The 23,362-nt window shown below is 44.7% G+C and overlaps 1 protein-coding gene across 2 annotated transcripts in view; it reads right to left on the bottom strand.

The window, feature by feature from the left end:
• Positions 1–898: 898 nt before the first annotated feature.
• GNAI2 (G protein subunit alpha i2) overlaps positions 899–23,362 on the bottom strand; it is a 150,184-nt gene continuing 127,720 nt past the window's right edge. For both annotated transcript variants that reach the window (XM_069966535.1, XM_069966534.1), the window contains exons 2-9: positions 18,146–18,188; positions 16,320–16,461; positions 15,138–15,298; positions 9,627–9,755; positions 5,324–5,453; positions 5,059–5,212; positions 3,541–3,738; positions 899–2,615 (exon numbers count right to left, since the gene is read on the bottom strand). In XM_069966535.1, the coding sequence (XP_069822636.1) occupies positions 3,548–3,738; positions 5,059–5,212; positions 5,324–5,453; positions 9,627–9,755; positions 15,138–15,298; positions 16,320–16,461; positions 18,146–18,150 (912 nt within the window). In that variant the 5' untranslated portion in view covers positions 18,151–18,188 and the 3' untranslated portion in view covers positions 899–2,615; positions 3,541–3,547. The remainder of the gene's footprint in view (positions 2,616–3,540; positions 3,739–5,058; positions 5,213–5,323; positions 5,454–9,626; positions 9,756–15,137; positions 15,299–16,319; positions 16,462–18,145; positions 18,189–23,362) is intronic.

The raw sequence follows: 23,362 nt of genomic DNA, 5'->3' as shown, positions 1-23,362 counted from the left end.
GGATGCGGCCGGGGATAAGGGATGCGGGGATGTGGGATGCAGCCGGAGATGGGGGATGCGGCCGAGGATGGGCTAATGCGGCGGCAGGGCTGCGGACAGCGGCGGGAAAGCACATTCACAGCGGGATGCGAATATGTGCTATCATAGGGGTGAATGGTACCGGATCCGCAGCGGTTCTCGCTTTGAATCCGCAGAAGTGAGATCCGCTGTGGATCCGGTAGGTGTGAAGGCACCCTTAAAATAAATTTTTAGAGGAAGGCTGCTTGAGGTAGTTCGGTTTGGTGTTGAAGGGTTATCTAGGAATGTAAAAAACAGCTACTTTCTTGCAGAAACAGTACTACCCCCGTCTCCAGGTTGTGGTATTACAGCTTGGCTTCATTCACTTCAATGGAACTGACCACACCCATACTGATGAAGTGAATGGTGCTTTTTCTGGTGAAAAGCTACTGTACTTTCTAAAGGCCCTTTTACACTTTAAGCGATTATCGGCCGCATTCAGCCAATATCGGCTGTTACGGCTGCTAATCGTCTTGTGTAATAGAAGACAATGATCAGCCGACATGAACGATGTTGGCTGATCGTTGTCTGTCGTTTGTCTTTCAACATGTTGAACATAGCAGCGATATACTGCCGTTAATCTGTGTAATAGGGGCTTAAGCCAGGATAACCCCTTTAAGTCCACATGAAGTGGCCTTTCTCCAATGCATCATCAAAACTCCTTCCCCAAAAACATTGTACAGTATTATGGCACAGGACTGTAATATACTGCAAATGTCATATGGAAACAGAGCAGACCTGCAATATACTGTAAACGTCATAAGACACATAGACCACACTGTCCATGGGGCGCTCCGGGAGGTCTCAGTACAGTAGTGAAGATAAATAAACAGGCCAGGTACAAATTTCTACATTTTATTATTTAAAACTTTGTGAACAATTTCATAGAGAGAACCAAAAAAAAAAAAAATATTTAAAGACATTGGGGAGGGGGAGAGAGAGAGAACAGCTCTGGCGGGGATTAAGCAATGTACATCACACCCCCAGATCTAAGGGCAACCAGCCATACATCAATCAGGGAGACAGCCGCTGTGTGAGCCGAACAACACAGCACAACCATTTGCTGGAAACCAGAACTGAAGCAGAGGCACTTATCAACCTTGCTGAAGTATGAGGTACTGATTTCTACTGCACAGCCAAGCTGTATGATTCTGAACATTGTCCCTACTCACACAATGGCTGCCTCTTCTGAGGGGGGTGGGTCAACACCTGCTGTCGTATAAGTTTTGGTCCATGTCTGTTGCCATCTCTTTACAGTCAGCATCCCTCCCTCCATAATGAGAGCCGGAATCCAGCTACAGCGCGGGGGCCACATGACCTCAGTAAAATAAATTAAGCTTAGGAAAGTTGTCACGTCTTAAAACCCCCTTCAGTGACAGAGCATCTGATACATTAACAATGTATGAACAATGAAGACCTGAACCAGATGCCACTGGCCCGGATAACAGGGCTCATGAATGGGGTTCAGTCGTGATAATGTGTGGTGGGAAGAGCAGGGGACTGTGGAATAACTGTACAGCAAAGAAGGCAAACAACTTAAAATAAGATTGGGGAGGGACCTCAAGATGGAGAAAGCTATTGGAGGCAGCTCTTATATTATCCTGTTATGTGCTGAGCTACAGTTACAATATTAAGATAAAACATAAAAATATTAAAAAACAAAAACCACACAGAACAGCTGAAGGCACAAAAGCTACAGGTAATGATCTCCGGGGGCCAAATGTCAGCTATCCCCCACAGACATAGGGACAGTGCTGCCAGCCACACATCTAGAGTCTAGGTTCACTTACTTTTTTCTATTACACCCTTTCTCTTACAGGAATGTGAATTTCAGAGGGGTTAAACCACCAGTGGTGAAGTGCTATGCACGTGGTATCTAGCGGACAGGGGAGACTGGTGAATGGATGTTGCTCTATACGTCCCACTAGCAATGAAATGAATATGATACAGAAAGACACAATCAATACCAACAAACCAAGAAAAGCTGCAGCCCAGGAACGAGCACAGGTTTAAATCATCCCTGGACTTGAATGCGTTAAAGCTGCGGCTGCTCCATGGGTCTACGCTCTTATGGCTGCTGTGTGCTGCTCCTTGTTATCAAGGAGTTAACTGCAATGAAACCGTTACATGCACAAAGCCCTGCGGCCTTGGCAACTGAAAATGCACACTATGAAAATGTCCAAGGCAATCCTGGAATAGGAGGCTGTGGGAAATCCAACCCCTGCGCTGTTCTGCCCCCACTGCCCTCTGCCTCTCTGTGACACAAGTTGTGCTTTAAACATCTGAAGAACCAGAAAAAAAAACAAAAACAAAACATGACCGCCTCGGCTTCTTCAGGAGGCAGAGGGGAGTGCAGAACTTCCAGGGGTGAAGGTATAAGGGGTTAATAAAACAACATGGCAAAGCTCAGCCTTGCATAGAGTGCTGCTCCCCACAGCAGACTCCATCCAGCAGAGGACAGGTTAATTACAAAATGAGACACCCAGGATAAAAAGTGTAAAATCCAAGAGGGGCAAAATGCTCTCTACTCCCCCGTCTCCTGCTGACGACCACAGACTCTGCAAGAAGAAAAGGAAATTATCAGCCACAACCTTAGGAGGAACTACAACCTTTATCTGGTCACAGGGACCCCAGAGCACCAATACAACAACAAGCAAAGTGATCTTTCTATTGTGCAGCTTCAGAGCTGAAATCTCCCAATGTCTGCACAAAGGTTGCCCAGGTTACTATTTAATCATCTGATGAATAAAAGTGAACTTCCCCTGATCACTACAGGGGTTCAGCTAAGCTGTTAGGGTGTCTGTACACTAACAATAACAACCAGCAGCAATAAGTTATTATACAGAATGCAATTCAGGATCAAAGATATACAACATGTGTATATGCCTAGTGATACCAGCACAACAGTAAGTGCAGCAGTAGAATATAATACAGGATCTAAATAAATCTGGTGTAACTTACAATAACGGTGGGTTCACACAACGGAATCACAGCAAATTTCACACTGCGAGTTTGTAGCGAATTTTGCTGCAATTCCACTCCTGTCTGCTGCCATTCCGTTACGTGTCAACACACCTTTGTGCCTTGATGGAAAGGGGGTATGGCTTCTGTGCAAATGCGTGGTCCATTATTTTGAAGTAAAGTAAACCAGCTAATGGTTGGTCTAGGGTACGCCAGATTTATCAGACAGACAGACTGTGATAAATGTCTTTTCCAGGGATGGGGAACCTTCGACCCTCCAGCTGTTGCAAAACTACCCTGACAGTCCAGGGATCATGGGAATTGTAGTTTTGCAAAAGCTCATCCCTGGTCAAGTTAAGTTTACCCTGTCTAACTGCTAGACAGTATTAGTATGCCAAGGCCTATATATTGTACGACATGAGCACTGGATTTCTCCTGACAGAGCTTTAGTTATATTTTACCCTCTCATCTGCACCTCCTATGTTGTCACCCTATTCATATGAAAAAAAGGTAGACCCTCACCCTGGGGTTAGAAGAGACCACAGTCCTTCAGGTTATTTTTGATGATCACATCTGTAACTGCATCAAACACAAACTGGACATTTTTCGTGTCAGTTGCGCAGGTGAAGTGTGTGTAGATTTCCTTGGTGTCACGCCTCTTGTTCAGGTCTTCAAACTTGCTCTGAATGTAGCTTGCAGCTTCATCATACTGGTTAGCACCTGTTGAAAAGCAAAGGACACACCGGTCCACCTTTAATTCCTTCTGTAATTAACCTAAGAGCGACCCCCCTGGATCCCCATTAACACACCCTTAGTGCAGCCCGTGACCACGGCCCGCACTACGAATGTGCATCTGCAGTGCTCCGTGCTCCACGGAGCACTACTTTCACACTCCATTACCCTAGCGATCCATGCCGCAAAACGCGGTTTACATTAGAGCGTGCCCTTTTTTTCTGGCACAGATTGCAGCCCCGTACACAATTGCGGACAGAACAACAGATGTGTGAATGTTAGTATTTTGCATCAGTTTTAACGGACCTGGAAATACTGAATCAGTTACAACCCATTATTTTCTATGGTGCTATTCAAACATTCAGTAAATTTGTGTATCTGCAACCTGTGGTGAAAAAAATTTTGTAATACGGTCTGTCATTACGGAACGGAGACCCCCATAGAAGTCTATGGAGAGGGCAAAATTTGCAGAGACTACATTTCAATCCGCAAAACCATCCGTATCATGGATCCATTTTTTATGATATCACCAAACTCCTGCCAGAAATATCCTTCCTGATAGAAATGACTGTAAAATGGCCCCCAGATGACTATGTGACCTTTTTTGGGGGGTTGGGACAGCTAATTACATCATTTTTGCCATCCCCCCTTTCTTTTTTCTTCATACTTTTTGCGGATCCGCAAAAAATGGATAAAAATATGGAACACAATACGTATGCAAAACGAATTATTTTTTTTTTTTGCAGATTGCGGATGAAAAATAGAGGATCCAGATTTTCACCCTTGAAAAGATACTGACGTGTGAATGTAGCCTTACTATAAGGCTTAAAAAATAAGGCTCTCTGCCTGTCTAGGGGCTTTATAATGTCCTTTATAATGCTATAGTCGTTACTAAGTGGAAAATGTATAACCCTTAATACAAACAAAGTTTCCATTCACAGATGGTGAAAAGAGATTATAAAAATAGTAATGAAGACTAGTGGTTTAGTAAATCTTAATTTCCTTCCCAATATGTCTAAATACTCACAAAAGTCATAATATATGGACGGCCACTTTGAAAGTCTACCACTTACAAAGAATAAGGTACAAAATTAAAGTGGAAATGGTGAAAAACAAAAGAGAACATGGGGCTGGAGTGTGAATATGAAAATTAATAACACAAGCAGTGATGTTTATTCCACCTCTAGGGTGTGCAACCAACAATGCTGACCTGCACATACACAATGGAGCTAGCAAGCAGATCAGGGATAGGACAGTAAACAGTGGATCAGTGTGATGTACAACAGTCACAACAGTACAACATCTCACCTGTGTATTCTGGGAAACAGATGGTGAGTGGACTGTGGGTGATCTTCTCTTCAAACAGATCCTTCTTATTGAGGAAGAGAATAATGGATGTCTCTGTGAACCACTTATTGTTGCAGATGCTGTCAAAGAGCTTCATGCTTTCATGCATCCGGTTCTGTAGAGTGGAAGACAAATAGCAGATGTAACAACAGATACAGTGTACTGGCCATGACAAATATGGACCTGATCTATACAGCAGTGATCAGAATAGTCTTTAGTTACTCACCATCTCCTCGTCTTCTGCAAGGACAAGGTCATAGGCACTGAGGGCCACACAGAAGATGATGGCTGTCACCCCCTCGAAGCAGTGAATCCATTTTTTCCGCTCAGACCTCTGTCCACCAACATCAAACATCCTGCAGTAAGAGGAAGTAGAGAAACATCTTTTAGCTTCCTAGACTCCTGTAGAAGAATTGTGAAATCTGAGGCATATGGTGTAACAGGAAACTAAACAGATATATTAGGCAGCTCAACCTCAAACATGTCATTGCTAAAAGAACAGGGGACCACAGTTCGCTATGGTAAAAAAAAAAAAAAAAAATGTAACGGTAGGCTACAGTTCCATACAGTGTCCACCAGATGGCATAGTAATGGGTTATATTACTGCTGCAGATAAGGGAATGTCATCTCTTCTCTACATTTACTTAGACAATGTGTTTTTTTCTTCCTCCTTCTTGCAAGAAGTGGCAAAAACAGAGCTCAAAGTGGTATTGCAATTTGTGGAATTTGTTGCAAGTCCACAAGATACCACTTCTGGGAGAAGCACTTATGATTGCAGCCTGGTTGCGGCCAGCAGTGGTGAAAAGGATGTCAAGAACAGCCAAACAGGCTGGTCAGGCAGGTCAGCTGCAATTCACATTGTCCCACACCAATGGCCACCCCTCAGCGGCCATTGGTGTGGGGCAATCTAGGGGGGTGGGGCCTAGAGCTTTTGGCTGGCCCTTCCAATGGCTGCTGAGGGGGCAGGGCTAAGTGGTGATCGCGGCGGAGCGATGTGGCACATAGGCCGTGAGGCCCCGCCTACATATACCAATCCACAGGTGATAAAAACGACTTTTTGCCATGACGTGTGATATAAAATAAGTAATGAAAGCTGTAACATTTACCCTTAACACCTGTGGAGAGCAGTCAAAATGTAAATAGGGGGTGACCGTGTCACTTTAAGGACCGGGCAAATTTGCATTTTTGCATTTCCGTTTTTTTTCCTCATTGTGCTTAAAAGGCCATAGCAGTTGCATTTTTTCACCTAGAAACCCACATGAGCCCTTATCTTTTGTGCCACTAATTGTACTTTGCAATGACAGGCTGAATTTTTTCATAAAGTACACCGCGAACCCCCCCAAAAATTCAATGTGTGGTGAAATTGTAAAAAACAAACGCATTTTGTTTATTTGGGGGGTATTTGTTTTTAAGCCGTTTGCTCTGGGGTAGAACTGAGTTGTTATACATGTTCCTCAAGTCGTTACAATTACAACAATATGTAACATGTATAACTTTTATTTTGATGGCTTTTAAAAAATTCAAACCATTGTTAACAAATATACGTTCCTTAAAAATCGCTCTATTCCCAGGCTTATAGCGCTGTTATCCTTTGGTCTATGGGGCTGTGTGAAGTGTCATTTTTTGCGCCATGATGCTTACTTTCTATCGGTACCTTCATTGCGCATATGCGACTTTTTGATCGCTTTATTACAATTTTTCTGGATTTGATGCAACCAAAACTGCGCAATTTTGCACTGTGGAATTTTTTTGCGCTTATGCCGTTTACCATGCGAGGTCGGGAATGTGATAAATATTGTGGGCAATTACGCACGCGGCGATACAAAACATATTTATTTATTTTTATTTATAACATGGGGAAAGGGGGGTGATTCAATTTTTTAATAGGGGAGGAGGCTTTTTATTAACACTTTTTTTTTTTTAAACACATACTAGAAGCCCCCCTTGGGGACTTCTAGTATATGCACACTGATCTCTCATTTTGCAGCCCAAAACAATAGAATGCCGAAACGGGATAAGTGCCATGACGCACCGACCTCATCCGGCTTTAGACGCGGGGATCGCTCATCCGCGATAAGGTCTCCAGGGGTGGGGTGGGTTGCGGCTGGGACACCAGGGAGTGGGACTCCATGAAGCACCCGGGACTCTCCGAGGCGACCGCAGGGCATAAATATACGCCCACGGTCGTTAAGGGGTTGGCCACTTTATAGTAAAACTGTTGTGTTTAGTATCAGTAAGTCAATTCACATCACTTAATGACAGCAGCTCCCTGTGTACCTCAGAGCTAAAATCAGAATCCCCTCCTCCAGGCAGTACTGCTCAGCTCTGTGGTAAGAATGTCCATAAAATGGCAGAGCATAGAAGAACATAAGACCATGTCCCATATCCAGTGCTCACCATAAGCATATCCAGGCTAACTGCTGGACAATGGGGGCGGGGCTTGGTCACATGCTCTTCCACATTCGGCCATTTTTTGGACAGCCTTACCACAGCCTGGAGGAGGGGAGTCTGATTTTAGCTCTATGAGGTACACAGGGAGCTGCTGTCAGTAAGTGGAGTAAACTTACCAATACTATTCACTGAACAATTTTAATATAAAGTGATCAGCCCCTTTAACAGTGTAAAGAGTTTGGTACATGAATTGCAGCTGACAGATTCCCTTTAGGAGACTCATTAACTTCTATAGGTGTTACGTAAACAATGTAGCTCCTACAGGGAAGTTACATAAACTGCGTAAATCAGCTCAGATGTGGGACCTGCTTCTATCATTTATGGCAGTGCTTCTCATTTCCAGTCCTCACCAACAGGTCATGTTTTGAGGATTTCATTAGTATTTTACAGATGATCTAATTATACTCAGTGCATCAGGTGTTATCCCAGCTGCTCTTTGTATGGGAAATCCTAAAAACATGACCTGTTGGTGAGGCCTGGAATTGAGAAGCACTGATTTATGGCATACCCTGTAGATATGCCATAAATTTCCCTGATAGAAATACACACTTTACTTTAAATAGCCTAGTAGAAACAAAAGGAAAAAAGGGAGCCATGATGGAAAACCTAAGGTGGCCATACATTTTCACAGGCTCCCAATACAGATGAACATTCGGCACAGCCAATCGTTCAAGTGTTCTTCATGGGAAGAGGAGAGGTAAGCCACAGCCAGACAGCTCTGGTGTTGATTCATCCCTCCTGGAGAAGGGTCGAGTGTTAAAGGAAAACTGACAGCACAGATATGCATATATTTGTGCTGCCAGTTTCCCACTGCCATTCACAGGAGCAGTGTATACTCACCATCCGCGCTGCCCTGTGATTCTGCGTCCTAATGAAAAACAATCTTTAATTCTAGGCTAACAGTGTCACAGAGGTGTGTCTGACACTGTCTGCGCCTGCCCTGCACGGCCTGTGTGGCGCCCTGCAGCTACGGCATCGGATGCAGAGTGGGTGCACACAGTGTCACTGACACACCTCTGTGACCCTCTCAGACAGGGAATAGATTGTTTTTCATGAAGATGCCGGATCACAGGCAAGTATGCACTGGTTGTTTAAATGGTGATGGGGAACTGGCAGCATTGGTACGTGCATATCAGTGCTGTCAATTTCCCTTTAATTTCCACAGACATCTGCCATACACCTTAGACAGATGTCTGACCTTCCTAAGGGCCCTTTTACACAGGCCCAATTTTTTGTTCGCCCACTGATTGCAGGCCCTTTTACACGGACCAATTATGGGGACTGAGTGATCCTGCCTGTCAAAAATCGAGCTGTGTAAAAGGACCCTATGATGTATGGGCATCTCTTAAGGGGTTTTTCATTACATTTTTATTAATGGCCTATCCCTCAAGGTTAGATCATCAATAGATGATCAGCTTTTTGCCAGAGCCACATCATTCACAACACATGAAGAAAGGAACTGGAGACAAAAAGGAGACATTTTTGTCTCAAATAGCAACAAGTCAGCAAGAGCTCAAATCAGCAAGAGCTCAGCTTTCAAGGACTCGATTGGTTGCCATCTGTCTGACTTTTGTCTTTAGGCAGTATTACATGGCATGATATAGAGGTCCCTGCTTGTGCTATTACACGCAAAGACAGCGAGTGGGAGAGGGCAGGGGGAGCCTAAGAACGTCCGGGCTGCTCATTGAAGTCATTGGTGGTCTGCTACCACTGCTATTATTCTCAGCAACGTGCAGCACACAGTCGCAGCCATTATGATAATTTTTCAACATGTTGAAAGACCAAGATCAGCCAACATTGTGCATATCAGCTGATCGTGGTCTTTATCATGCGCTATTACACCAAATTATTGGATGGTAATTGGCCAAGTACGACCGATAATCGTTTGGTGTACTAGGGCCTTTAGACTGGTAGATCTGGCCCACTGTGTAGTGGTCTGCTCGATTATTGCAGCTCAGCTCCCACTATAGTCAATCCAAAATATAAGCCACCAATAGGAAAAAAAAATTCCCAGAAAACCTCTATCACAAGTTACAAAAAGGAAAAAACGTAACAGCTTCCACCCAAAATGTACGTACTTAAAGTGGAGATCTTTAAAGGTGAAATGTGTCTCCACAATGCCTGTGGTCTTCACTCTTGTCCTCAAAACATCCTGCTGCGTCGGCACATAGTCTGACCGGGCAATTCGCTCCAGATCATTCAGGTAGCTGCAGAGAAAGAGGTAACCTCATCAGTGTCAGACATACATTACTCCTGTACCCCAGCACCCGATACTCCACAAAGTCTGATACTCTGGCATAGAAGTGCAATATAATATGGAATCTTACAATCTGCCACTTGTCTGGTGCCATCGATGCTTTGTCTGACTGCAGCCACTAATTACAGAGTATCATCTACTGCGCCCTACACTACAGCTCTCCGCACCAGGTTCCAACTTGCTAGGAGTCCCAATGGGGATGAAAGTGCTTCCGAACAATGGCTCCCGGGGGCCCCTCACTTACCACCCTGCTAATTAATATTGATTTGACCTCGTTAAAGGTTCTAATGAGCCACTTACACAGCTGCCACAGAACCAAGAAAATAGGCTCATTGCAGCAGAGACATATTTAGCACATTAACCCCAGCGGGACCGAGCTGCAAATGAGGAGCAAAACTTTGCATGTTTTTCCGCTGAGTTTTTGTTTTGGAACACCAGAAACATGGCAGGATTCACTTACATGGAGCTCTCAAACTCGGCTGTTCATGCAAACCCTACTTTGCATTTCCATAATTTGCAATTAACCACTTGTCTGCTTTAGGGAAACTGTGCGATATCAGGAGTGAAAGATGGAAATGTGTAAGGGGACAGACCAAAAGCAAAAAAAAAAAATTGATTTAAAGGACCAGTGCAGTGTTTTGTAATAAAGCTTCACATTTGTATCATGGAAAGTTCTGAAGACTTTGTGTTACAATTCCTCACCAATATAAAGATCACAGCTTCTTAAGACCAGTGGCGGTCTTTGGCACCAAGCACACCAAGCGATCGCTTGGGGCCCCCAACATCCAAAGGGGCCCCCATGCCCCGCTCTTGTGCTCAAGACCGATGGACAGGGCCACTGCCCCGCTCGCTGCTACCATCTGAACTGTAACTATGAGCACTCGTAATGAGCGCTCATAGTTACATGCAGCAGCACTGTCAGGGCGGGAGACATTGGCCCCCTTCCTGTCAGTCACTCTTGTGGCCGCAAGAAGTGTTTTCCCTGCGGTCACAAGTGGCAGCTTTGTCCTTGTTGTGTCGGCGCTCCAGTGACATCACTGGAGCATCGGCGCCAGGATAAGGGGAGTGCGGCCTCTTGTGATCGCACGGAAAACCCTTCCTGCGGCCACAAGAATGAAGAGAAGAGGAGACGCCCGGACCCAGGTGAGTATAAGTGTTTGTTTTATTGTGTTATATACTATATGGAAGGGGGAGCACACAGGGGTCTGTTTAACTGGGGGAGCGCACATCGGGGTCTATATAAATGGGGGGAGCACACAGGGGGGCTATATAACAGGGGGAGCACACAGAGGGGCTATAGACTACTGGGGCTTTACAGAGGGGTCTATATACTACTGGGGGCAGCACACAGGGGGCCTATATACTGCTTGGGGCAGCAGAATGGGGTCTATATACAACTTGGAAAGCACACAGGAGGTCTATATCCAAGTGGGGGAGCATACAGGGGGGCTATATACTACTGGGGGAGCACACAGGGGTCTATATACTACTGGTGGGGCACACAGGTGGTCTATTTACTACTGGGGGAACATACAGGGGGTCTATATACTACTTGTGAGGCACACAGGTGGTCTATATATAACTGGGGGAGCACACAGGGGTCTGTATACTACTGGGGCAGCACACAAGGGGTTTATATAATACTGGTGGGGCACACATGGGGTCTATATAGTACTGGGGGAACCACACAGGGGGTTTATATACTACTGGAGGAGCACACAGGGGTCTTTATCCAAGTGGGGGAGCACACAAGGGGGCTAAATACCCCTGAGGGAGCACACAGGGGGCCTATATACTAGTGGGGGAGCACACAGGGGGTATATACAACTGGGGGCAGCACACATGGGGTCTATATACAACTGGGGCAGCACACAGGAGGTCTATATACTTCTATGGGAGCACACGGGGGGCTATATATTACTGGGGGAAAACACACAGGGGTCTATATACTACTGGGGGAAACAAACAAGGGGTATATACTACTGGGGGCAGGACACAAGGGGTATATACTATTGGGGAAGCACACAAGGAGTATATATTACTGGCGGTAGCGCACAAGGGGTATAAACTACTGGGGGCAACACACAGCAGTCTATTGTTTTGGAACGCTGGTCGAGGGGGGGGGCCCCAGACATAACTTCGCTTGGGGCCCCAGAAATGACAAGACCGCCCCTGCTTAAGACTTAAAACATAACTCATCCTGGACTAGTCTGGCTCACATAGCTGATGGACTTGCCATGGTGTATCAGCATAGTTAAAGGGGTAATTCAACAACAACAAAAAAATTTTTCAAATTAACTGGTGCCAGAAATTGCCAGAGATTTGTAATTTACTTCTTTTAAAAATATCAGGTAATTATCTGCTACTGTATGTCCTGCTGGAAGTGGCGTACTTGTTCCAGTCTGAAGAGGAGATGTGTTCTATGGGAATTTGCTACTGCTCTGGACAGTTCTTGGCAGCAGAGAGCAGACTGGAAAGAATACACCACTTCATGCAGGACATACAGTAGCTGATAAGTACTGGAAGGCTTGAGATTTAATAGAAGTAAATTACAAATCCCTGGCACTTTCTGGCACCAGCTGATTTGAAAGCAAAAAATATTTACTGAACTATCCCCTTTAATAGCCATCAGTCTAAAGTCTAGGACAAGCCCACCATTTGTAATGTTGCTGTGCTTAGCTCACAGAGGACTGTCATACTGAAGTGGACTGGGCGAGTGTACTACGGTAACTGCAAGTTATTCAAGAATGCCCCCAGAAACTACTAATAGAAACTAAAAGGGTTATCCAGGATTAGATAAACACTTTCTTCCAAAAACAGCACTAGTCTTGTCCTCAGGTTGTATGTGGTATTGCTACGCAGCTCCATTTACTTCAATGGGACTGAGCTGCAAAACCCACTAAACAAAAACTGGAGGACAGGGGCAGTGTCATTTTAAAGTAAGTAGCTGTGCTTTTTCTAGTCCTGGACAACCCCTTAAACCTAACCTCACCCTGGTAAAAACAAATCCATGATTCATCATCAGTCAAGTTTGCAAAAACTATTCAGCTGCTTTCCTTGTTCCAACAAGCTGGGTGATAACCAATATGGTTGCAATAATGGCACCGACAGCAGCAGTCACAAGCTTTCCTCAGATCCTGGAATAGTAAATCTGCTCAGTTACAAGGTAATGCATCTCATACTCCTTTACTGATCTTCATACACTCCTCGGCAGTCTGAAAAAGTAGGGTTATCTGTGAAGGAGTCCTCATGGTTGTTACCCAACTTTCCCAGACAGAAAGAGGCTACATTCTTTTAGTCTTGTTCAATTGACCTGTGAGTTTAATTAATCAATAGAGCCGCTTCCTCCCAGTGGGTTTCCTCCTACTGGGGGTGGGCCGGCGCGCTGCCAGTGCTTCAGCCCCAGCTGGTGCCTAGGAATAGAACGGCGCTGTACGCAGGAACCAGGCTGCGGTTCAAAAAAAGGACTGCAGCCCCGGCTTCCCCACACCATTCTCTCCATGTGATACACTTAAATCGAACGTACCTGATGGTAAATTTGCTTTAAGGCCCCCATACACCTTATGGCTTCGGGTATGACTGTTGGTATAAGGTGTATGGGGCCCTTCCTACCAACCACCGATAGATGATTAAGGTGGAGATAGGGGTCGGGTGTGATGGAAAGATCACTGCCTGACCACTATGTTCTGCGAGAGATACCGCTCCCCATAGAGAAGACAGGAACGCTTGGCCGGTCCTGTGTATAGGGAAAATAGGGTTTAGATGGGAGAGAGAACTGATGGACAAACAATTGTTTGGGTGGTCAGTTAAGTTGTATGGCCACCTTTAGACATACACAGGATCCAGCTGCCTCTCAGCCGCAATGGGTTAACAGTGCCAGCATCATTGCTGAAAACCTCCTAAAGCAATTTGCATCTTGAAACATGTTGCATGCAAATAGTCCGATACATCAGGCCCCACCCTCTCCCTAAAGCGAGCGCATATTCTAAATATAGAGAGTGACCGAAAGCGTTGATCACATGGAAACATCTGCCTAAGAGAGCCTGGTCCTCACCTGGGAAAGTAGGATGCTTTTCCACACTATGTAAACATCTCCCAGCATGCTGAAAACCACAACTAATGCATACGCCCAACAAAGCTACCATATTATCCGTCCCCTCGTCTGTATATTTTCTCATCAGGAAGCATTGGTGTAACCAACGGCAACCAGAAACAAATCAGAAGTTATGCAAAATGAATATTCTCCTGAACGAATCAACAGTTAAATAGACAGGAGGGATGACACCTGCTGCAGCCGTCACTGTCACAGGTGAAAACGTGAGCACTCTGAGGCAAATGCATGCAAAACAAACTCATTAAAACTCATCAGGTTCCATGAGATTCTTACTAAGACTGGAAAAACCGACAGACCTCAAAAATCATAAATCTGCTACAACATGTGTTAAAAAATTAGGCAAGGGTTGTTTGGGAGCAGGAAAAATTACCTCTGCTGACTACCCAGTGCTGCTCTCCCGCCATCTCGGCTGGTCTGCTTCCATGACAGGGGGACAACCATGCAGTGGTCAATGGTTACACAATGTTGCCCAACAATGTGTGGCTATTGGAGACTGCATGCGGGTCTGGTTTTGTCCACATGCAGTGAATGCTATATGGTATCCCCGCCTCCCCTTCTCACAGAAGTATAACTTCAGAAGATAATTTTCCAAACCCAGGGACAAGTTCTTTAACTTTGGCTTTATTTTGGCTACTCTCTCTCTGTATTACAATAGGCTGATGCCAGATCGATGCTCGCCTATTACACGGCTCAATAATTGTGCAGCAATTGTACATTTTTAGCAATGTCTGTGCAGCCCCTGCTTTAAAAGTGTCAAATAATAAAGTTTATACTTACCTGTCAACGATCTCCAGTGCTCACCTAGCTTCTGCCCACAGCTGCCACTGAAAATTCAGAGCCAGTCTCTGAAGTGACAGGCCGCTCAGCCTGTCCCGTCTCAGCTAAAGATTGGCTGAGCAGCCTGTCACTTTGAAGTTCCCGCAGCAAATGTGGGCAGAAGCTAGGAGAACACCGAGAACACACAGTCAGCAGCCGTCAGCCTCGCATGGCTATCACACGTAGCAATGCACAGCTGGTGGCCGAAGATTTTTCAGCAGGTTAAAAGACAAGCCGTTAATCGTTACTTCAGTGGCACCACCATGAAGAGCCTTTTTTTCCCCTTATGACCACATGCAAATAATATATATATTATATAAATATATAAATATTATATATATACACACACACACACACACACACACACACATACATACATACATACACACATTTAAAACTCACTAGGCAGCAGAGTCGTTTAGCTGGTATTCACGGGATCGGTTGAAGCAGGCCTGTACACCCTGGTCTGCCCACAGTCTACGGATCACTCCAGCCAAATCGTCTGGCAATATCCCCTGCTCCTCCGCTGTACTTGACAATGCAAAGAGCTGCCGGGCATCATCCTGTGAAAAGATGGAAGAGTCAACAAACGAAGAGGGTGACAGCTACAACGACTTCTTCTCTGCTCAGTCTTACACATGGTCTCCCACTGGAGATTCAGTACATCGTGGACAGAAATTCTAATTTTCTGTACCAAACAACTGCACAAGAAGGACCTGTTAGCTGCTGGGTAATGTGGTCCTGTTCCCACTGAGCTCCCTGACCCTACACAGAGGACTTCATTCACTACTCCACAGATAAGCCACAAAGGCGAGGAGCAACATTACTTTCACTTCTAGTAATACAATGCTATGAATTGTATTTGAATTTGACTTCTACATTTGCAGCCTCACCTGCCTTTACATCCATTAACTTGTCCTGAACTGCAATTTGGTGCATCTTTAGACATCACTCTTTAGGGATCTCTCTGAAAGTGGTGTAACAGCCATGTGACTTTTTCCACACACCTGACTAACCTGTGATGTTTATTAGCGCTGGTGTAAGAGGGATCTTTCTGCAGCATTGCGTGCAGGGGATATGTAACAGGAGGAGACAGACATGGAACCTGCAGTGAGTGGTTTGCATATCATGGAGATAATTAGCTGGTGGAGGCGCAGGCACCAGAGACGGGGTAATCTAATTAGGAGCGGGTCCTGGGAGCTGGTGCCCTGGTTAAGCTGTGTCCTCATTATTCTCCTCTCTGTGGGCGCTCCGTGTTTGTTGCTGTCATGATAACTGTTCTTTCCCGTTGTGATCTTTAACACTTTCTATCCTGGCACCGTTAATACGCCAATCCCAATTTTGGTATTGTGATTATGTCGATACTCCCTCTTATCTGTAGAGGGGTCTGTAGAAGGGTGTAGGCCAAGTGAGCCTAAAGTAAATGTCAGCGTGAGCCCTACAATGCAGTTTCTTGTGTAGTACAGAATTTGTCGGAGGCTGCGGGGAGAGTACCGATAGGGACTGGTACCAAACAAATTACATGACATTTAAATGCAGCATTTTGTATTTTTTTTCTATAATCAGACATTAGAGGATACTCACTGCTCTGGCTGTGTCTCCAAAGTCAATCTTCAGGTTTCCCATAGCCTTTATAATGGCCATTATAGACTGAATGGTGTTACTGTAAACCACTGCTCTGTACTGCCGACATTCCTCCTCTGAGTAGCCGTCCTCATGGATAATCCTAGAAAATTACGGAGTGTAAAAACCCAGAATACAAAATGGCACTTGTACAAGGCAGGATTGCCTACAACTGGGCATATGACACCCCGGGTCATAAATGACTTAAACTATCAAGGCACTGATCACCTGGAACTAGGTGCCCCACATCCCAGCACTGATTACCCCTTTACCCCCCATATCGACGGACAAACCTGCCGTAAGCTAGGGGCACGGACGACTAAAGTATAAACTGTATGGGGGTCTTAAAACGAAAAGCCTAGAGATAAGCAACCTACTACCAAACGCTGAAAAATAACACCACCTACTGCTAAACAGACTACAGACAAAAGACTGTTTGCGGATTTAGCAGAGTATGAATGTTACTGTGGTATATGGCAAGAGGACGGCCAAGGTACATTAAGACTGTCATTGACTCAACAGTCACCCTAATATTTAGGTCAAAAATTTAACAATTCAATCAAATCATAAGGAACGGTTTAAAACGCTCCTGCCAATTGAAAACTTAAATGGAGACCTTTGACATGTTGTAGAGACATTAAAGTGACACTGTCAACCCCTTTTCATACCTTATTTTATATCATGTCATGGTGCTTGTTCCGGTAATACTGATCTTTTATCATCTGTGGATTGTGCCACCTGGGTCGGGCTTCTCGTCCAAAGTGCCACTTAGCCCCGCCTACAACAGTGCCGTAGACCCAGCCCACCTGATGGCATAGCCCCCTCGACGGCCATTGAAAAAGGTCTAGGGCCCCCCCACCCCCTCTAGGCGGGGCCTATGCAGCTACGTCACGGAGTGGCCAACGGCGACAATGTGGGCGGGGCTAAGCGACGCTATTGCCGTGAAACCCTGCCCAGGTAGCAACATCCGCAGATGATAAAAGATTACTATTTACTAGAACAAGCACCATGACGTATGATGTAAAACAAGGTATGAAAAAGGCAAGATGTACCCTTTACACCCGTGTAAAAATGTCATAATGCAAAAGGCAGTGTCACTTTCAGCCAGAGAAACTACAGATTTCAGGTACATCAGCTGCAACAGCATGCCAGATTAAAATAAGGATGAACAAAAAGACAAGGGGGTGGGGGGACAGGAGGAACCCCAGCCAGGTTGGGTTTCTTGTCCTTTTGTTCATGTTATGTTCTGGCATGCTGTTGCAGCGGATATACTTGTAACCTGGGTCTTCCCATAGTAAGCATAAGCATTTGGGTGACAACCTTTTATCTATTTTATCCATTTCTTTTTATTCATGTCAGTTGTGGTTAAGTTATTAAACGAGTATCTATTGGGGGACATTTATTTCCCTACATACAAATTGCACATTTGTGCCATTCAACTAACTAGAGCTACCGGTATCTGTCTCAGGAAGATTCCCATGGCTGTTGTGACCAGGCTTCATACATGTGTCTTAATTGTGGTTTTACATTCATTTTTAAAATTATAACTTTATTATTCCCTATGTAAACAGTAGTTTCTTTGGCTTCGTGTAAAGACATATCAAAAGTTTTGAAAGGTTGGGCAGAGACAGTCATTGATTAGATATAATTGATTAATCATTGATTAATAATTGGCAGGGATCTGAACAACCAGATGCCCACCGTTCATAACTTTGGACAAGTCTCTATATTATGTCAAAATTTAGTTAAATGACAGGTAAATTTTAAGCCAAAAATAAAGCCCTTACTTCATCTGTTTGACAATTGTGCTTTTTCCAGATTCTCCTGCACCTAAAAAAAAAAAAAAAAAGAAAGCAAGAGATTAGTAGGGGCTTCTTGGGAGGGTTACACATGATTCTTTTCTTTAATACATGCTGCTCCACCTACAACTAACCATACAGTACACAGACAAAACAAAGAAATTGGAGCATTTTTATGTTTATTGTGTGAGTTCAGTGCAGATACATTGGATTATAATTTTTACTTTCACATGATACCAACCATTGTGCTGTCAGTCATGTTGTCTATCAAGGGTCACTGAATTTTCATTTGCTGAAGCTTTAGACCACAATTCACCAGCCCGTTTCAGGGGCTGGGCATGTGCGGGTAAAGCGAGCAGCCATGTGTGAAGATATCAAAGCAACAGAGACAGATATGTGATTAGACAAAGAGCCAAGGTCTCCTCTTTATCACAGTATGTGAGGAGACGGGGGGGGGTGTCTAAGATGGGCACAGGATTAATTAAACTCAGCTGACCGTCCAGAAGATTGGTTGGAATGGAATGTAGCCTGGCACTGACCGCTGTCCGATTTGATTCTGCACGCAGTTACAGGGTTAAACTGGGATGATATTATAGATGTAAAGCTTCAGTGATCAATGAAGGATAGTCACAGATAAAGCCCCTGGCGGCCTCCCCGCTGATTTCCATATCTCGTCCCACATGCACAGTGACAGCTGGCCCAGCCTGATACCAACATGTGTCCTGGGCAGCTGACAATAAGAGCTTTGTTTCTCCAAATGCCTCCTTGTACACTGCAGCGTTGGAAGCAGTGCCAACTATGTCCTCGCACAGCACCAGTGCAGAATTGGCCATTTGACACTGCATAGATCCCATGGTCCCTGGTGCCAACCTCCCTTCACAGTGGGTATCATAGGCGCATTAACCCTGTAAGTGCTGTGATTAGCTTCTATTAGCAGATAAGAGGTGTTAATCTAATCATCTCTGAGCTCCTAATCCTCAGGATATTATCTCACCCAACACCCAATAAGTGGATTTCGTCCAACAGCCACAGGCACAGCCGGGCAGACTAATGCCAGCTCCATGGCAGCGTTTCCACATTATCTCTTCCTACCACACATTTTGCCTTTACATTGTGAACATTTGCTGTGGGTGATGCTTAGCTTCAGCGGGTCATGCCACTCCTGTACAAAGCTGCAAATCCGTGGTTATTGCTGGGCAACAGTCTCGCATATCCAACAATTTCTACAGAAGAGACATGTGACTGTACTGTTTTTCTGCAAACAACGGTTATGGTTGCATTGAATGGTCATGGTCTTTAAAACTACTTCCCTTCATGTGATTCCTAACATATTTGTTGTACACAGCATTTACCAAAAAGGACTCCCTTCCCTACAACCCCCCCAGAAGTTTTGGCCACTAGGTGTCTCACTTCCCTGCAAACAGCTGTCCACTGCCTGTTGTTGAGCTCAGTCTATACCTAGTAGCAGAAACTAATGGTCCCTTTACACGTAAACGTTAGTTTTTGCACGATAACGATCGAATTCGAACGATAATCACACGTGTAAACGCAGCGAACGATCATACGACGAGCGACAATTCGTTCATGTTGATCTTTCAACATGTTCTCAAATTATCGTTGGGTCGTTCGCAAAAATTCGCAGATCGTTCCGTGTAAACATTCTTTCAACGATTTCACCTATGTGTAAGATAGGCTTAAGTGATCGCAAAACGAACGCATAACGATTTTTCCGTACGATGTATCGTTCTGTCTAAACGCTGATCGTTATAAAAAAAAAAAAACATCATTCATTCAAAATAGTTAATCGTGCGATTGGGCGAATTATTGCTCCGTGTAAAAGCACCATAAGACAGCAAATGGGAAAGGGGTTTAGCTAATGCTGGACTGTGTCCCTGCAAAGGAATATAAGGGCACCCCCTCTTACCTCTCACTACCCATAAAGTTATGGGCTACTATCCCTCATGTAAATACCAGTGTTGGCATTAATCTATCTATATGTAATAAAATCTCCCCTTTTGTCACCACATTATCAGCAGTAGCAGTTCAGTGCTTTCTTGCATAGCACCTTGCAAACGCAGGACATCAGTAACTCCCTTCTTCCTCCACCACAGTGTAGTGTATATCATCTGCCAGCACTGTTCTGACCAGTCCAGTGCATTATGTCATGGCATAGAGGGAGTAGATACTGTCCTGCAATTTACCAGACAAATAAAGGAAAGGAAGTCCAGATGTGAGCACTGCTGGCATAGTCCAGCTCTGGTCACATCCCCTGAAATGGAGAGAATGAGAAATACAGTGGTGCCTTGAATTACGAGCATAATTCGTTCCGGGACCGTGCTTGTAATCCAAATCCACTCTTTAACCAAAGCTAATTTTCCCATAGGAAATCATAGAAATGCAGACAATTGGTTCCACACCCCAAAAATAATGATTTATTATTCTGAACAACATGTAAGACAAAAGAAACAAACATCTAGAAACAGCAGAATATGTGATATTATAAGTTACTGTACAGTAATGGAGAGGATGTGAAACACAAGGGCTGACAGACTGCAGGGAGCATGAAGGAATGAGCAGGGTAGATGTGGGCACATACATGCAGCACTCTCTGTCCGGGGAGAGAGGGGTTACAGCTATGGAGAGATTACCTCCACAGTCCTGTCCCCTGATGTGAGCCCCAGCTTGAAGTGGATCTGCTATGATTTGGAAGGTGAGGGAGACTTCCTGGGTCAGAGTACAGGGCTGTAGACCACACTATGCAGACCCTGTCCCTCCCCCACTCCACCTCCAACCACGTACTGGGAGCTCTTAAACCAAAGCAATGCTCTTAACCCTTAGACGACCCTGGACGTAGGGTTACGTCATGGAAGTCTGTCCCCAGACGACCCATGACGTAACCTTACGTCCTGGGTGTTTCTCCCGCTATGAAGAGCGCTCCGGAGCGGAGCGCGCTTCATAGCAGGTGGGGGCCGGCTGTAGTGAGCAGCTGGGACCTCACCGGTAATGACACGCTGCAGCGATCGCGCTGCCGCGTGTCATTAACCCCTTAAACGCCGCGATCGCGGCGCGACCGCGGCGTTTAAGTGTAAGTGACAGGGGGAGTCCCCTGTCACTTACCGATCGGGACCCCCGCAGTGTGACTGTGGGGGTCCCGATCGGTAAAACGGACTGCCGGAGGTCTCTCACCTGCCTCCGTGCGGTCCGATCGGCGATCTGCTACACTGAGCCTGCACAGGCAGGCTCAATGAGCAGAGCGCCGATAACACTGATCAATGCTATGCCTATGGCATAGCAATGATCAGTGTAAAAATCAAAGTAGTGAATGTAGAAGTCCCCCAAAGGGACTTCAAAAGTGTAAAAGAAAAAAGTTAAAAACACTAACACACTACCCCAAAGCCCCTCCCCCAATAAAAGTCTAAATCACCCCCCTTTCCCATTATATAAATAAAACATATAAAAATAAATAAATAGATAAACATATAATATACCGTAGCGTGCGTAATTGTCCGATCTATTAAAATATAACAAGCGTCATTGTGATCGGTTAGCGGCATACACGAAAAGAGGGGAAAAAGTGAGCAGATTACTGATTTTATGTTACATTATATATTAAAAAAATCAAAAGTGATCAAAACGTCCGATCTTCACAAATATGGTATTAATAAAAACTAGAGATCATGGCGGAAAAAATGACGCCCCATACAGCCCCGTAGGTGAAAAAATAAAACCGTTATAAGCGTCACAATAGGCCCATTTTATTAATATTTAATTGCCAAAAAAAAGGATTTCATTAAAAAATACATATATAACATTAGAGAATCTGTGTAACCTGCATATGGTTGTGTTCGGACTGACCTATAGAATAATAGTGTCATGTCGCTGTTACCATATAAGTGCATTACGTAGACACAGGAACCCCCCAAACGTTACCATATTGCATTCTTATTTACGATTTCACCTATTTATATCTTCATAAATAATATATTTGGAATTCCGTCATACATGTTATGGTAAAATTAATGACGCCATTACACAGTACAACTATTCCTGTAAAAAACAAGCACTTACATGGCTTGTAGATAGAAAACTGACAGTGCTAGAGCTCTTAGAAGGGGAGGAGGGAAAAACGGAAACACTAAGATCAAAATTTGCGCGGTCCACTGGGTCATTTTGGGCCTGGTCCTCAAAGGGTTAAACCAAGTCACAATTTTGAAAAACTGTGAGCTCTTAAACCAAAACGCTCTTAAACCAAGTTACTCTTAAACCAAGTTATGACTGTAGGTGCGCACAGTGGAGGTGGCCCTCAATGAGAATCTGTGCTGGGTGCAGTGATAGTTCAGAGCCTGCACGCTGCTGCCCTGCACAGTTATTATGCTCCTGTGCCCATTATAACATGGCAGGAAGCTCTGGAAGTAGCCCTTGAAAATAGGAAATCACATAGCAACAGAGGTGAATGGAGGTACCTACATGTGTACTGCCTTCAAAACGTAGCATAAGGGCAAACACACCTGGAAACAAGACATTGCGTTAAACTGCTGTAGGCTACAACTACCACATATGTCCACCCATTCAGAGCCAAATCAGACATAAGTGCTGGATCCATTGCCGCTGGCGACCCACAGGACTCATACAGGACACATCAATGGACCTAGGCATGATCCGGCATTGCTGCCCTCTGCCATGGTTGTGTAACTACACAGAATCGCTTGGCATGTGTTAACCTGGTTTGGCATTTCTGTGTCAGTGGTGCTAAAGGGCCAGACGCAATGTATTTAGTGTAATCAGGTTCTGCAGATTCCTACTGTGTGTCCGATTTCCGGATGTTTGCTGGCCGTCTAAATCCAGGACCAAAGCAGCCATACCAATGCTATGCAACAAGCCTTTGTGGGAGCCACATTAGGCAATGACAGGATTTTAAGAGGTTCTACTCACCAACAGCAAGACGCTGTTCATGTAAAAGTACAGTCCCTGTAAAGAAGAACAATACACTGTCTGTGCACCTCTTTTATAACAAAAACTAAATGGATGTTCAGTCTACAAGATTAATGTATAAGTCTGGGCAGAAGAAAGGGTAGAAAAGGGTCACAAGAAATGGATAGAAAACTCAGCTAATCCTAACTTTCCTTAGGGTACTATTACACCAACAGATCTGACGAAAGATTATCTGCCAAAGATTTGAAGCCAAACCCAGGAACAGACTATAAA

Source organism: Dendropsophus ebraccatus, chromosome 4 (genome assembly GCF_027789765.1).
Source record: "Dendropsophus ebraccatus isolate aDenEbr1 chromosome 4, aDenEbr1.pat, whole genome shotgun sequence".
Lineage (NCBI taxonomy): Eukaryota > Metazoa > Chordata > Amphibia > Anura > Hylidae > Dendropsophus > Dendropsophus ebraccatus.
Note: the sequence above shows the minus strand (reverse complement) of the source record. Positions and strands in the feature narration are given on the sequence as shown.